We start from the raw sequence: 16,220 nt of genomic DNA on the forward strand, positions 1-16,220 counted from the left end.
AAATCACGTAAATTCTTACCAGAACAATTTATGTCAACAAAAAGTATTCAATTTTACCCTAACCCGGACTACATGTTTACACATCTGATTTAATTTAGTTTAACCTGACATGCTAAACTACAGGCCTTTCTTTTCTCGTTCTGCTTTCTTCATTGCTCTCTTTCTAATGGAGATGTGCATCTTCAAATTCTGGTTCATGACAAACTTAGACCACGTACCAAGTGTGCTTTCAATAATAAATTGATAGATAGCATGACTCCAGTAAGGAGTCGAGGTAGCAACTCGTCCAACAGCTCCACAATTAAGTCCAATGCTGGACAAAGTGCTAGCAACAAACATTTTAGGATTAGGAATAAGCAGACTGGTCCGTCTAATCTTAGCCATAGCAGTTGTAACAAGATAAGACAGCACCAACTCAACATCCACACCCTTTGGCTTTAATTCGGACGAGAGAGCACTACTCCAATATTGCAAAAACGCTTTGCTACCAGAGTAAACAGACAGATAAGGAGTAGGAAAATTACCGCCAAATGATCCCATTGTCAAAATTAGTCCTTTCTTATTTGCGACGAGTTTTGGTGTAACAAGGCGCGTCACTTTGAGAGTCGCAATATTGTTGATCACGATAATATCTTCGAGCTCTTTCTCATCAACCTCCGCGAAAGGTACGGGAATAGAGTGTGATAGGCCGACATTGTTAATTAAAACAGTGACGTTCAGAGGTTCAATCAAAGCAGAAAGAGCAGCAAAGTCAGAGACTTTGTTTGCAGAAAAATCCATTGACATAATCTTAGTCTCAACCTTGTATTTTCCAGAGATTTCTGAAGCCAAATCAACAAGCTTAGACTCTATTCGTGAGACGAGCACAACGTTAAATCCTTTCTTAGCAAGCTGAATCGAGAACTCTTTGCCAATTCCATCAGACGCACCGGTGATGATGGCCCAGGCACCTTTTCCTGCTCCGTATTTCTTCATCTATAATCAACAGTCAAATCAATTGAGTAGATCCATCTAGATCAACATTACTTACACTTGTTCCAGGGAGCACAAAAATATCCAAGAACAACTTAGTAAGACTCAAGCCAAATCCAACATATTTAATTATGCCAATTGACAGAAATAAAAGCGACAAATAAGTCAATTGTACATTGTTCTTTAATGCTGAAACATACAAATCAGCTATGCAAGAAAAAAAAGCCATTTTGCAGGTGTTAATTGTCAGATCAGAAAGTATTGTACGCTTTGAAGTAGCGCGTTCAGTCCAGCTTCAATTCTGGGTAAGGGTATGTATGAGATGATGCAGCCTCAATATAGTGAGTGACTGAGTGAGTGAGCACAACACACATCGGCATCTAATTGCAATTAAGTACAACTGTTAGATGTGAGAGTGAGAGCCCGTGTGGCTAAAAATTGTACATCTGTGTCATGGAATCTCACTAACTACTATAGACAAGTCCAGCGTAGTTTTGAAATAGTTCTATAGTTACTTTAAATTGCATCGTGCCTTCACTATATACGTATTATGAATTCTACACAATAAGCCATAAAAAACAGGCGACTTAGATGCGAACAGATGACTTAAATCCAATTTGGACGCGGCCATTCTGAAATATTCTGTGTTCTGAAATATACGCTAAGATTGAGACTTTCGGTCAGTTAGACTCGACGTCGAAACGATCACGACAACCTTGTCTTTGGCTACTACACCCCTTGTTATTTCTTCACTGCATCCTAGCAATCCGCAAGGGTACTACAACAACAAATCAATATGGCCGAAGCGTCATCATACACTCTCGTACACGAACCTTCCTCGGCTGATCAGCCATCCTTTCAAGACCTAAAATTTCAGTTGGAACGCGGCAATGACCCAATCAAGGTCGAGGCCATGAAGCGCATCTTGGTGATCATGCTTAATGGCGATCCAATGCCCCAATTGCTTATGCATGTCATCCGATTTGTTATGCCATCGAAGTCTAAGGCTCTTAAGAAACTTTTACACTTTTACTGGGAAATCTGTTTGAAGACCAATCCTGATGGAAAGTTAAAGCAAGAGATGATTCTTGTCTGGTAAGTAATGACTTTTGCCGCTCAATTACTCTCAGCTTATTATATTTTTACAGCAATGCTATAAGAAATGATCTTCAACATCCAAATGAGTACATTCGAGGCGTCACCCTTCGCTTCCTCAGCAAATTGAAGGAGCCAGAGCTTCTTGAACCTTTGGTTCCATCCGTAAGAGCCTGCCTAGAACATCGACACGCATACGTCAGGAAAAACGCTGTTTTTGCAATTTACTCAATCCATCTTTTGTCCGAGTCACTTGCTCCAGATGCTGCGGAGCTTGTTCTTGGCTTTCTTGAGAACGAATCAGACACCGCATGCAAGCGAAATGCTTTTGTTGTCTTAGCAAACATTTATCCAGAAGGCGCAGTTGAATATCTTCAAAAGAACAGTGACAATATTACAACTGCGGATGAACTTCTTCAGCTTGCCTTCATTGACTTTATTAGAAAAGAAGCCGCTCACAACACGCCAAACAAAGGCCGTTACTTGAGACTTATCTTTGACCTTCTCGAGGCCCCTTCCAACACAGTTGTTTATGAGGCAGCTACCGCATTGACTGCTCTTACCAACAATCCGGTTGCTATCAAAGCTGCAGCTGGGAAGTTCATTGAACTTAGTGTCAAAGAGTCTGATAACAACGTCAAGCTTATTGTGCTTGAGCGTGTTGATCAACTCCGCAAGCGAAATGAGGGTGTCTTGAATGAACTTGTAATGGAAATCCTCAGAGTTCTTACCAGTCCCGATATTGATGTTCGCCGCAAGGCGCTTGAAATCGCGTTGGAAATGATTTCTAGCAAGAACGTCGAAGAGATTATTTTGTTGTTAAAGAAAGAACTCACCAAAACTCTCGACCAAGACTATGAGAAGAACAACGAATACCGCCAATTGATTATTCACTGTATTCACCAGTGTGCCATCAAGTTTGTTGAAGTTGCCGCCTCTGTCGTCGAAGTTCTCATGGACTTCATTTCTGAGTTTAACAATGCGTCTGCCGTAGATGTTATTGTCTTCGTCAAGGAAGTCTTAGAAAAATTTCCGAACTTGCGAGAGCCCATTGTTCAGCGTCTGATGTCTACACTTGGAGACGTTCGAAGTGGAAAGGTTTACAGAGGTGCACTATGGATCATGGGTGAGTATTGTGTTACTGAGAACGATATTCGAGAGTCGTGGAAAAAAATCCGAACAAGCATCGGTGACATTCCTATTTTGGATTCTGAGCAGCGACTACTAGATGCTGCGCATGAAGATAGGAACGGTGAGACAGCAGAGGAGAAGGTGAATGGAAGCAAGCCAGCAGCAAAGGTACCGAAGAAGGTTTTGGCCGATGGTACATATGCAACTGAGAGTGCTCTTACGTCAGAATCGACTGCGAATGCAAGGTTGGAAGCTGTTAAGGCTGCTTCTAAGCCTCCATTGCGACAGCTCATTCTTGACGGTGACTACTATCTTGCATCTACTCTGGCTGCTACACTGACGAAGCTCGTTCTAAGGTATAGCAAGATCGCAGAAGACACCAAACAGAAGAATTTGCTGCGTGCTGAGGCTATGCTAATCATGATCTCTATGTTGCGTGTTGGCCAATCTAAGTTCGTCGAGGCGCCAATAGACGAGGATACCGTTGATCGAATCATGTCATGCATTCAGTCTTTGTCGGACTTGGAGAAGGTAAAGATGGTTGAAGAGGTTTTCTTGCAAGATACGCATGCAGCTTTTCATGCTATGGTTGTAGCAGAAGAGTCAAAGCGTGCTGACAAAGATCGTCTTGAGAAGGAGAAAAACGCTGTTCAAGTTGACGACTCTCTTGGAATTCGACAGTTGGCCAAGAAGTCTGCTGTTGAAGAAGAAGATGAATTTGAGCTCGATTTATCAAAGGCGACAGGAACAGAAGGAGTTGTAGAAGACACATCGTCTAAGCTCAACAAGGTCGTCCAACTGACTGGTTTTTCCGATCCTGTTTATGCTGAAGCTTATGTCAAAGTTCATCAGTTTGATATTATTTTAGACGTCCTGCTTGTAAACCAGACTACGGATACTCTTCAAAATCTTTGCGTCGAGTTCGCCACGTTAGGTGACCTAAAGGTTGTTGAAAAACCAACCACACAGAATCTGGGTCCACATGCCTTCTTCTCAGTTCAGGCAACAATCAAGGTTTCTTCGACTGACACTGGTGTTATTTTTGGAAACATTGTTTACGATGGATCATCTTCTACGGAATCGAATATTGTTATCCTGAATGATGTCCATGTTGATATTATGGACTACATCCATCCAGGCATGGTAACCGAAACTCAATTTCGGTCGATGTGGACTGAGTTCGAATGGGAGAACAAAGTCAACATCAACACTAGCATTGGTATTGATAGCTCAAAGAACTTAAGTTTGAAAAAGTATCTCGATGGGCTTGTTAAATATACGAACATGTCTGTGTTGACACCAGCTGCCAGTCTTAAGGGCGACTGCCAATTTTTGAGTGTGAACTTGTATGCCAAAAGCGTCTTTGGTGAAGATGCTTTGGCAAATCTGAGTATTGAAAAGGAGTCGTCGGGCAATATAGTGGGCCACATCAGAATCCGAAGTAAAGGGCAGGGTCTTGCATTATCATTGGGAGATCGGATTGCAGCGTCGCAACGAGCAGCAAAGTAGATTTTTAAGTTGGTTTATGACTGAAGCTTTAATGTAAAATTGTTTGTTATAGTAGATTACGCTTAAAAGTGGTATTTGTGCAATTTAGCTTCTTACATAGGTTCAATATGAATAGTGACTCAGTGATTTAACGCACCCAAGTTTACGTGAATAAATCAAACAGGGTCTCTTTTACACCTATTATAACGATACCACACGTCCTACAAATTTCTAGCCTATTTGAAACAATACTAGAGAGCATGAAGAGAGTAAAATAGTCTTGAAACAAAATAGAACTTACCGCCTCACAGAAAGTTTTGTCATGCGGCTCAATTTTTTGAGACGTCGAACATCAATTGTGGAAGCTGAATTGAATTGCTGTTTGTAAATGCCGTTAACATTCAGATCAGTCATTTCTAAGTGTATTTCCCAAAGGTCACAGCCAAATAATTCACTTATAAGGAAATTTTCCAACTACAAAAGCGCTTTTATTCATATAAATCAGTCTTCACAAAGCTTTACAAAACCGTCAATGAGCTTTCACAAAGAAGCTGCTGCCAATTCAAATAACCAGCCGACGGTAGCTTTTTCTACAAGTCCGTCAGACCTCTCTGTAGGGCGAGTGATTAAACTGCCGTTTGAGAAGATCCCAATTCCAGCAAGCGCTGCCTACGAAACAACTCAGCTATTTGAACGGCTTCTAAAGCCACCGTCGACTGACTCATCAAAAAGTTCAAAAGTTAAAGTCAGACATTCAGAATTTGAGCTTACGCATTCGAATATTCGAGTGCATGGTTGGAGATATAATGACTGGGACTATAAGAAAGGTTGCTTGCCAACAAGTGCCCGTGGATTATTTTCCGTAACGAATACATCCAATGGTGAACAGCGAATGGAAATTGTAGCTCGAGGATATGATAAATTTTACAACATTGAAGAGTGTGCGGAAACCAAGGTAGAACTATAGGCGAGGTAATGAAACGCATGTGCTAACGAAGAATAGTGGACTTGGATTGAGAGCAATACTTATGGACCGTACTATCTTACACGCAAGGAAAACGGATGTATAATACTTTTGTCTTGCTTACCAGACGGAAATTTACTTGTCTGCAGCAAACACTCAGCAGGTTCACGACTTGATACAGTACTGTCGCATGCTCAAGTTGGGGAGAAGTGGGTGGAAACACATTTAGAAAAGGTGGGCTTGTCTAAGCGTGATTTGGCTGCGACGTTACGGTCATTGAACGCAACAGCTGTCGCTGAACTTTGTGACGACACCTTTGAAGAGCACATTATTGAATATGAGTCTGATAAAGCCGGATTATATCTTCATGGTTTAAATTTGAATACACCAACATTCCACACATATCCTTTTGAGGCCGTCGTCAAGTTTGCGGAGAATTTTGGGCTGCGACCAGTCGAATATACCAAGATGGGAGACGTTGGAAGCTTACGCAAGTTTCTTGAAAATTGCGCAGAGACGGGCTCGTGGGAAGGAACAGATATTGAGGGGTTTGTTGTCCGATGTCAAACATCAAGTCCAGTTAATACTGGTACGTCAGACTTCTTTTTCAAGTATAAATTTGAAGAGCCTTATCTTCTTTACCGTGGATGGCGAGAAGTCACAAAGCAATTACTGGCCGGCAAACCGATCAGGTTAAAGAAACATAAGAAAGCAACCAGAGAATATCTCCTTTTTGCAAAACAGTATTTTCAAGGGCGTCAAGATTTAGCTGAACAATATCAAAAGAATCATGGAATCATTGCTTTAAGGAACGCGTTTCTTACGCAGTATGGAAAAGACGGACATGACATTATAAAAGACGAAGGGGCTGAATCGGACACAGAGACCGTCTTGGACAATGGTGAATTAGAAATGAGTTCTGCTCAAATGAGTTCTTCACGGATTGTTGGGCACTCGCCGCAAAATAGTGACTATAAGTATGTCATCGTTCCTGTAGCTACCATTGGATGCGGCAAGACTACGCTATCGCTAGCACTTGCAGATTTACTAAGATGGGGTCACGTTCAAAATGACAACATTTCTTCTAAAAAAGGTGGTACGGGCAGACGCTTCTGCGAGCTTATTCGTGACACTTTGATGCACCGAGCGGTATCCATTGCTGATCGAAACAATCACATGCGGCGGGAACGCGAGCAAATATTTCGAGATATGAACGAATTATTGCCAATGGAGCGTTTGCGCTTTGTGGCTTTGCATTTTCGCCATGATGGACTTGAGGGTAAGCGTAGAGTTCAAGATGTGACTGTGGCAAGAGTGATGGCCAGAGGAGATAATCACCAAAGCATTCACGCCTCAACTGAGTCAATGGGTAAAATTCAAGGAATCATGGGTGGTTTTTTGAATCGTTTCGAACCTGTTAATATGTCAGAGTCACCAGATAATATGTTTGACTTGGTTATTGACTTGGAAGTAGATCAAACGCTTCAAGAGAACCTGAAGTATATTTTGCGGAAGTTCGTGGATAAATATCCAGGTATTATTAGTGAATTGCCCGTTGATCAATCTATTCACGACGCGTTACAAAGGGCAGTGGAGTATGTTCCAAACGTCGTAAAGAGCTTCAACTCTTCAAAGAGCAAGAGTTCGCCGAAGGCCAAGGTAGCGAAGCCAACAGCTTCAGTTCCCAAACAGAAGGTGCAAAGCACGTTGAAGACTACGTCACGAGCTGCTAATTACTTCGCCCTAAAAATTGATCGTCCTAAAGACTTTCTTGAAACCGTGGAGCATACTTTACGGTCTAATGGAGCAGATTTATCGTTTTTTGAGCAGCTTAGATCTTCTAGTAGGATTCAGCAAGAGTTTCATGTCACACTAGTTCACTTTAATGAGTGTACGGCGAGCATGGCCACATGGGATTTTTACTATGAGCGTATGCTAGCCGGAAAGTTGGGAGACATTTTTGGAGATGTGACCTTGGAAAGCATATGTTGGGATACACGAGTTATGTGTGTAACGGCTGCTGTGCAAGTAAGGTCTGGTACCAATCTTGAGAAGGTTCCGATAATCCCCAAAAACTTCCACATCACCATCGGCACAGCTGACGCCTCAATCAAACCATTCGAATCTACAATTCTATTGGAGAAGTTTGCGAGAGGTGACAGCGGGGTTAATTGCTGTAAATACCTGGAAGCTGTTCGGATCAAGGGCATTAATGTCTCCGCCCTCAAGTAGGTAAATAGCATTATATACTTTTTATTGCCCACCCGTGAAACCGTAAACCGTAAAGATTAAACAAATACCAGTACACCTATACCATTCCTATCCAATACTTTCACCACAAGTATGAACCGATACCTAAATTTGGCCTGATGTCCAGAAAACATTTAAACAAAAAAACCGGGAACCATATCACTAAAACAAGCTTTAAAACCTCATAAGCCAGACCTAGCTAAGCTAGCGCGCTTCTGGCAAGCAAAATAAAAAACTTGAATCTAATTCTTCAATGCTTCTGGCGAGCAGAAAGAAGAGAACTTGAATTCCATTCGTCAGCTTCATCCTGCGACACGATATCCCACAGCTCTGCTTGGTCAACTTGTACTTCGTCCGAAATAACATTAACATCTTCATCTACAAATTCAACTGAAAGTTCTAGATCATGGCTATTGTTCAAGTTTTCCTGGGTGACAGAACCAGAAGTTGGGGTACTCGTTCCGACTACATCATCCAGATGCAACACATCGTAGTCGTCCTCCAAATTCGATTCATCAAATGAAGTCATAACATGTTGTTGATACTTCTCTTCATCATCTTCCTCAATATAAATCGGACTAACTTTGCAAGAAATAGGATGTGAGCTAAAACCTTCCGTGGTTACAGTGCCCGTCCCTTGACTCGCAGAGCTTTCTGACTGAGAAGCACGACCATCAACTGAACTTAAAAAATAGTAGATACCCGATACAGTATTGTAGATCAATGACGGCAATTCAACATTGGACGCGTCTCGCTGATCGGTACTGGTTTCAGATGTCGAGAAATTTTGGTCTCGTTGCTCATCATTGCTAACTGATTGCTCCGCTATGCCTGTTGGCTCGGGTTCTGTTGTCAGAGAACCAAAATTAGAAAACAATGGGCCACCTTCGACATCAGGAAAAGAAAATGACGTATTTTGAATATTGGTATAAGCCCCTTCTAGCTTTGAGACAACCCAATCTCGAATGTTGTTGTACCAGATCGGCTTGAAATGTAAGGTAATACCGGAAACAAAAATTTCATATCCTCCAGCGAAATTTTCGTATTGGTTAGATAAATCCCTGTTGTGCCAGTTGAGATTGAAGTTGTCAGCAACAGCTTGATCCGAAACTTGCTGTAATGTCGGAGAGAATGACTGAGGCATCGGTATTAGGGAATCAGCGTGTTGATTCAAATCACGCTGGTCTTCTACACTTAAACTCAAACTAGAAGTAGTATGGAATAAAGTAGAATTGGTCTCCGGCTGGTGGGGCCTAGACAAACCCACTTCAATTGAAGCGGGAGCCATTTCTCCCTGATACTCTGTGCTTTGTGCTTTAGTACTAGAAAGCTCCAAATTGCTTTCAGATGAAATTAAACACGGTATATATATGCAAAATTGGATTATTTTCAGAGCGGGAGAAAATTCTCGTAGGCCTATTTTTGAAGAATAAAGGAAGGATGAATGTAAGCGCACTACGAAACTGTTATACGTCGTTGTCGGCGACGTGCGTTGGGTGTTCTCTGGTTGGGACTTAAAGTGAGCCTAGAATACTTCGAAGCAACGAAAGATCAATCAGCATCAATGATATAAACGAGATTGTATAGTAATTGAGAGTTAATTGAAAAAGAATACTAAAAGAATTTTGAGTAAGCTACTAAACCTTCTTTTAATTGGATGAATTGATACTCCAAGAGTTGTTGCTTATGTATTACATTTTAGAAGTGATTCATGAATTTGTATATATATAAGTCTATACTTTAAATGAATGAAAGCATCCTACATGTAGCGGTTATTTTGCTGCAGATACCAATCTATAGTAAATATGTTTATCACTTTGTAACTGCATGGGCATGTGAAGTGACTGCAGTACTCTACATACATCTAGATCATGATTCACATAATATTGGAAGATATGATCTTACAGACACAAATTTTTTTTATATAACTAGTTCCAAGTTACTTATACAATCAATTTTCATGTCTATTATACCCATTCCAGACGAGCCGTAGAATAGCTCTACTGAGATGGATCTACCAAAGTGGCCGCCGAACCTGAAAGCTTGAATACCCCTGAGTTTATATCTTTTCCGCTTCGAGATCATCACACGAGATCAGATAATAATGTCTGACTCAGATGAATCATATCATCAGAGAGGATCTTCACCAGATTCGGATTTTGCTGGATCAGTGTCATCATCTGAACCAGGGTCTGCTACGTCTAACTACGGCACGCGTTCATCAACAAAAAAGAACGGGAAAAATGGTATATCCAACAAAGATTTGAGATCTGCTACAGGTGGTGGATATATTTGGGAAGATTCAATTCAAAGATCATGGGAAGTGGTACAGGAAGATGCAGGTGGAAGTCTAGCGGGTATAGTAGCAGAATTAGTTCAGGCTGGCAAGCGAAAACGACTACATTTCGACACAACACCCCTACAGCGAGGCATCATTAGACATTTGATCTTAATCATCGATTTGAGTATATCTATGTCAGAGAAAGACTTGCGACCGTCAAGATATCAACTGAGCCTAACGTACGTTTCTCAATTCGTTACAGAATATTATGAGCAGAATCCAATTTCCCAACTAGGAATTATAGGCATGAAGGATGGACTGGCTAGTTTAATTTCTCCTCTAGGTGGAAATCCAACTGACCACATTTCTGTATTACAAGGCTTAAGGAAGCAAGAGTCAAGTGGCGACCCGTCTTTACAAAATGCCCTTGAAATGGCTCGTGGAGCGCTTTAGTACGCAAAACTTTAGGGTTTTTATATGGCACTTATGCTGATCTGTTATACAGTCATGTTCCGAGTCATGGAACAAAAGAGGTTGTTATTGTATTTGGATCACTGCTGTCTTGTGATCCCGGTGATATTCACAAAACGATTGATATTCTCAAAGCAGAGCAGGTCCGTGTTCGCATAGTCGGTCTAGCAGCTGAGGTAGCTATTTGCAAAGAGTTATGCAAAGAAACAAACGAAGGCAACTTCTCTTCTACATACGGAGTTGTTCTTAACGAGCAGCATTTCAAAGAGCTTCTTTTAGCTGCATGCATACCACCTGCATCTTCCTCAAAGCATAAATCGGCAGCTGGCGGATCTAAGTTAATGAGAATGGGATTTCCTAGCAGAATTGTCGAAACATCTTTGTCTTTTTGTGCTTGTCATTCCAAGTTGGTTAAAGGCGGTTACGTTTGCCCTAGATGCAAAGTTAAAGTCTGCTCTCTTCCTCTTGAATGTCCATCATGCTCATTGACTTTGATTTTGTCTACGCATCTGTCAAGATCATATCATCACTTGATGCCACTACGGAATTGGGACGAAGTTGACTTAGAGGAAGCCAGAAGTTCGACTGTGTGCTTTTCTTGTCAGACTGTGTTCCCTGTTCCGCCCGCAGCTTCAGATCGGCCGAGAATCAAGCTGAAAATTGGAGGGGACGGTTTGACAAGTAATACAACATCTCGTCAGACTAATACTAATACGAATAATGCGAAACAAGGTGCATTTGGCAGATTCAGGTGTCCATCTTGCCGGCAGCATTTTTGTATTGACTGTGATTTGTTCGCTCATGAAGTTCTTCATAACTGTCCTGGTTGCGAGTCTGGCGCTATAGTTCGACTAAATATAAATACTAATCGAAGCGATGGTGCTATTGACATTTAAGAGAGGTTGAATAATGTATAACCAGCTAGCTAGTACTAGATGTAAAATGTATTGTATGAAATATTTTTGAGAGTGGCCCGTTGCTGTGCCAACCCGCTTAAAATCCGACTAACTAAAAACGGCAGCAAAACATCAAGGTTTGCGTGGGATGGGTCAAAACGTGACTCAAAGGCGCCGCGTGACAAGACGATGACCATCGGGCCCTGATCGACAGCCACTACAGGGGTAAACACGGTTTGGCTCATTTGTCAATTTCTCCCAAATACTCCACATTACAAACAACAGACAAACAAGCAAACATACAGATTTATACTTGTCTTTCAATCATTTTCTTGCTTACTGCTTTAGACTTCAGGTACAAGATGCAAGCCTTGCCTAGTTCGTCTTTTGACGACGAGCTAGATGATCCTGATCATTTCCTTCCTTTGGAATTTCTAGACTCCCCTGTTGAAGCAAGCCCACCACTCCCTTCATCAACACCCCCAGTAGGACGCAGACGGGTGATCCCACTCCAGATCGATACCAATGCCGCGAACTTAACACCACAATCGCCAACTCGAGCAGAGCGTGAAGCGATGCTACAGCATCTCAACAATCAAGTCAAACTTATTGAGATGCAGAAACGCGCTATTCTTACTCAGACTGCTTACGACGACTCAGCTCAAGATGACAATAATGACACGTCTGCTTTTGATTTTCGTCAGCTAAAGTGCGAATTACAGGCTGAGGACCAGAACGCGCCAGATATAATGTCTTCCAAGTCAAATCAGAATGCCCCTTTTGAGTCAAGAAGAACCAACTCTGGGTTGTGGACTCAGCCCGAATATGCCCAATCAGATCAACCTTCAAGCTTGCCTACTGTATCTGGAGACGCTCTGACTTCTCAGCTTTCTGCGGAGTATGCTCCTCTGGGTGGAAGTATTTGGCGCCGAATGTCTGCTGCTAGCCCCTTGTTTGTCCCACAGCAGCAGCAACAGCAGCAGCCGCCGGCTGCACGACCTGCAACCAAGCAATCCGGACTTCTGAGATCGCACTCAATGAGCTTAGCTTCCCCTCCAACTTTGCCGTCGCCAATAGAAGGCAAATGGTCCGCTCAACCGGTTACGGCGCGCAAACGGAATCAAACCAGCACTGGAGTTAGCTCTTCAACTGTTTGGTCGGCTGGAGCAACGCAGTCTTCCGTCTCGGCTGCGTCATATAGTCAAATGGCAACCTCGTTGTTGCCCCATAGCTGGGAATTCCCACCATCTGGGACTGGTGCCAATGATGAGTTTTGCAGTCCGTCTGCGTCAACTCAATCGTCGTCGTATATGACACTGACGGAACCCATTAATTATCGTCAGCTACTGGAGCGCTCAGTCAATTGCAACTGGTCTTATATAGTTGAGAAGATTGTCAATAGTAACGACCAGCAAGCGTCTATTTTCCTTCAACAAAAACTCAAAATAGGATCAGCTGAGCAAAGATACTCTATTATTGAGGCCATCGTGGAACAAGCTTATCCTCTTATGATCAATCGCTTTGGAAACTTCTTAGTTCAGAGATGCTTTGAGCATGGTACACCGGAACAAATAAATGAAATTGCAGAAGCTATTAGGGGTAACGTCTTGTCACTATCTATGGATGCTTTTGGCTGTCATGTTGTTCAAAAGGCATTAGATTCTGTCGATGAAAGTATCAAGGCCGAAATGGTAATGGAATTGCTACGCCGTGTTTCGGAAACAGTAGTGCATCGTTATGCATGTCATGTTTGGCAGAAACTGTTTGAACTTAGATGGACCGGTACACCGCCTGCGATTATGAGCTACGTCAATTGTGAGCTGAAGGGAATGTGGACGCAAGTTGCACTTGGGGAGACTGGTAGTCTTGTTGTACAGAACATATTTGAGAACTGCGTGGAAGAGGACAAAAGACCTTGCATTGAAGAGATTATGGAGAATTTAGACACAGTTGCTCGAGGCCAGTGGGGAAATTGGGTGGTTCAGCACATGATCGAGCACGGTCTTCCGGGAGATGCGGATAGAGCACTGGATAAGATCATTTGCGACGCAGCATCCTATTCGATGGACCAATATGCATCTAAGGTCATCGAGAAGTTGTTGAAATGCTGTGGATCAGATGTTGTCGATCGATACCTGGCTAAGATTTGCGATGGGCGCCCAGAACGACCAAGGATCCCCTTGATCGACAGTAGGAGTTGCTTTTATTGTTTAGAATTGTGCAGCTAACAAATTAATTTAGTTGCATCTGATGCTCACGGAAACTATCTAATTCAGTATATTCTGCATAATTCTACTAAAGCGCAGCATGATCTGGTTGCGGCCCAGATCCGAAAGCATATGGTCTCTTTACGTGGATCCAAGTGGGGATCCAAATGTGCTTGGATTGTAGAACGGTACAAGCATCACGGAGTCTCAAATGGTAATAACGGAGGAAATTCTTTGCCGAATTCTTCTCCAGCTGGAGCATCTGCACATAACAACGGTCCATTCGCCGGCAATCATCACAACTATAGCGGTCATCATCACAAGGACCGCAGGTCGCAGTTCAATATGATGTGATGAGCGAAAACACTGTGCTTTTTCTGTGATTTGTACTTTATTTTATGGTTAACATCTGTACCAAAGTTTTTTAAAGGTTATGGGAGTTTTAATTGTGGTTCTGGTTATTCTGGCATGAGACTAGTCATAGTTTCCGAATGTGTTCTTATTTCATTTTATTGGGCATTACATTGTACTATTTACGACATCTACTGGACAAATTATTACCTTATCGCTCTTGATACCTGCATTGTGTGAATGATGTATGAATAATTGTGTTATGGGAACAGAGCTATGGCGACTTTTATATAGTCTTGGCTAGAGTGAGTGCTAGTAATGTGGGAGTTATTTGACAGGGTCATGATAGCATTTGAGGAATCGCATTCAGGTATTGCTGCTAATTTCTCTTAGTGCATGTCTATGATGGGATTTGATGTAAATAATTTGTTTTTGAGTTTTGTATTTTACCAACTTAAGTGTGCGGCTAGTATATCATAAGTTTTGGAACAATCGTAGTATATTCATAGTACTAATCTCCGAAGGCCGCTGGCGACCCAGTGACCTGCGATTTCGTCATATCGACAGGCTAGCAGTCTCTGACCCGTAGAGGGACATCGCACTGCTTTGGCTTCTGGAGCGGTATCTCTAATGAAGGCGTATATACATTTATAACAAAACACCTTCCCAGTCTCAATTGCGGTCGGGTCCTCCATATCGTGGCCACATATATCACATGCTGCCTTGTCTTGTTCTTTGTCTTGCAATGCATGCGGCTTCAGTGGGGGATCCAATGCATACTTAGACTGTGGTTCTTCAGTTTCTAGCTCACCGTGCTCGAGAGCCTGTTCCTGCATCTCGGCCTGCTGCGTCTCACGCTGTTGACGGCGCGTCGATTGCGACAACTGCCGGGGAAAGTCAGACGCATGCCACCACTCCAAGAATTTCAATGCAAAAACGGCCGTAGGCAAAATGCCAGACAAAGCAATATCGACGCTTTTTAGCGCGCCGCCAGTTAATCGTTGCATTGCCGTACGTCGTCGCTGCGACAAGGAAGAGCCAGAGCCTGTAGTGGATGCTGTAAATGCTGGACCAGACTGACGTGAGTATCGGATTCCAAGTAGAAAGTCTGTGAACGAATGATATGGCGTTTTACCAAATAAGTAGAGCAGGTTCAGCAATAATGTAATGGCGCCAGTAGATAGCTTAAATGTGGGGTACATGCGTAACAAAACATTGCCTAGCAGCAGCCGAATACCGGCGATTCTTGATAACGCTACAGTACGTTGAGATGCTTGCGTTCGAAATAACGACTGAGATTGCTGCGATTCATAGTACCTTTCGATCTTCTCTTGCAAATAAGGCACGCCAACCTGATATCATTAGGTTTCTCTTCAGCAACAGTTTCAACGAAACTGACCAAACTAAACAAAGATGCATAAATTTCTGTGTTTCTTAATCGTGCCAGTTTGTCGACTCGGTCTTGAACGGCACGGATATTGCCCGATGCAGAGACTACAGCTCGGTCTGCCTTAAGCACCCGTCTTCGAGCCAGGTCATAAAACGATTCAGTCAATGATGAATTCCATGTTCTTAAACATCGTAGCTCGATAGCGCCTGCAAGTAACGCGTACAATTCATCGTAATTGAGTATGAGCTTGAGTAAATACCGAGGATATCGTGCAGCAAAATACGCTATCACGTATCGAACTGACGGTGAAAGAAGAACCGAGAGCTGCTCTGCACTGATTAATTCGAATAAGGTGGGTCTAGAAGGATCTAGTGACAAAGGATTTAGAGTGGATAAATGTGACATTTTACTGTGTCAATCCGTGGTATTCTGGTGCAGTAGCGCTGTTTATCAGCCCGTGAAGATCTCCCACTCCACACGTATTCTACTCAGCTACAACAATTGTGTATGATTCATACAACAGAGTAATATAGGTGACAAAAAAGTTTATCGTAACAATTAATTTTTTGGTTAATACGAGGTCAATTACATATTATGATGAATTCAAAATATCCGGGTACAGTTACTAATATCGTAATAGCGCCCTATATAGTTCTTCCAAAGGCGCGTATCAACTAACTTAAAACTGCACAGCAGACTCTTCGTTTAAGGAGCGTGCGACCTT

At 42.4% G+C, this 16,220-nt stretch overlaps 8 protein-coding genes across 8 annotated transcripts; 5 read left to right on the plus strand and 3 right to left on the minus strand.

Moving 5' to 3' along the window:
- Positions 1-12: 12 nt before the first annotated feature.
- Positions 13-1,542, minus strand: V1512DRAFT_266129 (uncharacterized protein). Its single transcript, XM_066917040.1, has 2 exons — positions 1,031-1,542; positions 13-975 (listed from the first exon to the last, which is right to left on the minus strand). Exons 1-2 carry the CDS (start codon positions 1,199-1,201, stop codon positions 118-120), a joined length of 1,029 nt encoding a protein of 342 aa, XP_066770079.1. The 5' UTR covers positions 1,202-1,542; the 3' UTR covers positions 13-117.
- Positions 1,543-1,575: 33 nt separating this feature from the next.
- Positions 1,576-4,833, plus strand: V1512DRAFT_277523 (adaptin N terminal region-domain-containing protein). Its single transcript, XM_066917916.1, has 2 exons — positions 1,576-2,067; positions 2,121-4,833. The coding sequence occupies exons 1-2, from the start codon at positions 1,769-1,771 to the stop codon at positions 4,705-4,707; spliced, it is 2,886 nt and encodes a 961-aa protein (XP_066770080.1). The 5' UTR covers positions 1,576-1,768; the 3' UTR covers positions 4,708-4,833.
- Positions 4,834-5,218: 385 nt separating this feature from the next.
- V1512DRAFT_254600 (RNA ligase-domain-containing protein) lies at positions 5,219-7,882 on the plus strand (the record flags this gene model as incomplete). The annotated part of the gene is made up of 2 exons (XM_066914780.1): positions 5,219-5,641; positions 5,690-7,882. 2 exons carry the CDS (start codon positions 5,219-5,221, stop codon positions 7,880-7,882), a joined length of 2,616 nt encoding a protein of 871 aa, XP_066770081.1.
- Positions 7,883-7,887: 5 nt separating this feature from the next.
- V1512DRAFT_266137 (uncharacterized protein) lies at positions 7,888-9,580 on the minus strand. Its single transcript, XM_066917041.1, has one exon. It carries the CDS (start codon positions 9,186-9,188, stop codon positions 8,151-8,153), a length of 1,038 nt encoding a protein of 345 aa, XP_066770082.1. The 5' UTR covers positions 9,189-9,580; the 3' UTR covers positions 7,888-8,150.
- Positions 9,567-9,910, plus strand: V1512DRAFT_266141 (uncharacterized protein). Its single transcript, XM_066917042.1, has one exon. The coding sequence runs from the start codon at positions 9,645-9,647 to the stop codon at positions 9,891-9,893; it is 249 nt and encodes an 82-aa protein (XP_066770083.1). The 5' UTR covers positions 9,567-9,644; the 3' UTR covers positions 9,894-9,910.
- A 94-nt stretch (positions 9,911-10,004) lies between these two features.
- On the plus strand, positions 10,005-11,548 carry V1512DRAFT_280288 (Ssl1-like-domain-containing protein; the record flags this gene model as incomplete). Its single annotated transcript, XM_066917989.1, has 2 exons — positions 10,005-10,633; positions 10,687-11,548. The coding sequence occupies 2 exons, from the start codon at positions 10,005-10,007 to the stop codon at positions 11,546-11,548; spliced, it is 1,491 nt and encodes a 496-aa protein (XP_066770084.1).
- A 201-nt stretch (positions 11,549-11,749) lies between these two features.
- On the plus strand, positions 11,750-14,586 carry V1512DRAFT_228653 (armadillo-type protein). The gene is made up of 2 exons (XM_066913896.1): positions 11,750-13,738; positions 13,790-14,586. Exons 1-2 carry the CDS (start codon positions 11,911-11,913, stop codon positions 14,107-14,109), a joined length of 2,148 nt encoding a protein of 715 aa, XP_066770085.1. The 5' UTR covers positions 11,750-11,910; the 3' UTR covers positions 14,110-14,586.
- V1512DRAFT_266146 (Pex12 amino terminal region-domain-containing protein) lies at positions 14,532-16,210 on the minus strand. Its single transcript, XM_066917043.1, has 2 exons — positions 15,506-16,210; positions 14,532-15,458 (listed from the first exon to the last, which is right to left on the minus strand). Exons 1-2 carry the CDS (start codon positions 15,899-15,901, stop codon positions 14,610-14,612), a joined length of 1,245 nt encoding a protein of 414 aa, XP_066770086.1. The 5' UTR covers positions 15,902-16,210; the 3' UTR covers positions 14,532-14,609.
- Positions 16,211-16,220: the final 10 nt, after the last annotated feature.

Source organism: Lipomyces arxii, assembly GCF_038497795.1.
Source record: "Lipomyces arxii strain Phaff 12-163 unplaced genomic scaffold V1512scaffold_17, whole genome shotgun sequence".
Lineage (NCBI taxonomy): Eukaryota > Fungi > Ascomycota > Lipomycetes > Lipomycetales > Lipomycetaceae > Lipomyces > Lipomyces arxii.

Coding starts and splice junctions, on each gene's coding strand:
- V1512DRAFT_266129 (XM_066917040.1), bottom strand. CDS start 1,201: ATGGCTTTTTTTTCTTGCATAGCTGATTTGTATGTTTCAGCATTAAAG. Junction 976..1,030: donor TTGTGCTCCCTGGAACAAGT/GTAAGTAATGTT, acceptor TGTTGATTATAG/ATGAAGAAATACGGAGCAGG.
- V1512DRAFT_277523 (XM_066917916.1), top strand. CDS start 1,769: ATGGCCGAAGCGTCATCATACACTCTCGTACACGAACCTTCCTCGGCT. Junction 2,068..2,120: donor CAAGAGATGATTCTTGTCTG/GTAAGTAATGAC, acceptor ATATTTTTACAG/CAATGCTATAAGAAATGATC.
- V1512DRAFT_266137 (XM_066917041.1), bottom strand. CDS start 9,188: ATGGCTCCCGCTTCAATTGAAGTGGGTTTGTCTAGGCCCCACCAGCCG.
- V1512DRAFT_266141 (XM_066917042.1), top strand. CDS start 9,645: ATGAATGAAAGCATCCTACATGTAGCGGTTATTTTGCTGCAGATACCA.
- V1512DRAFT_228653 (XM_066913896.1), top strand. CDS start 11,911: ATGCAAGCCTTGCCTAGTTCGTCTTTTGACGACGAGCTAGATGATCCT. Junction 13,739..13,789: donor AAGGATCCCCTTGATCGACA/GTAGGAGTTGCT, acceptor AAATTAATTTAG/TTGCATCTGATGCTCACGGA.
- V1512DRAFT_266146 (XM_066917043.1), bottom strand. CDS start 15,901: ATGTCACATTTATCCACTCTAAATCCTTTGTCACTAGATCCTTCTAGA. Junction 15,459..15,505: donor ATGCATCTTTGTTTAGTTTG/GTCAGTTTCGTT, acceptor TAATGATATCAG/GTTGGCGTGCCTTATTTGCA.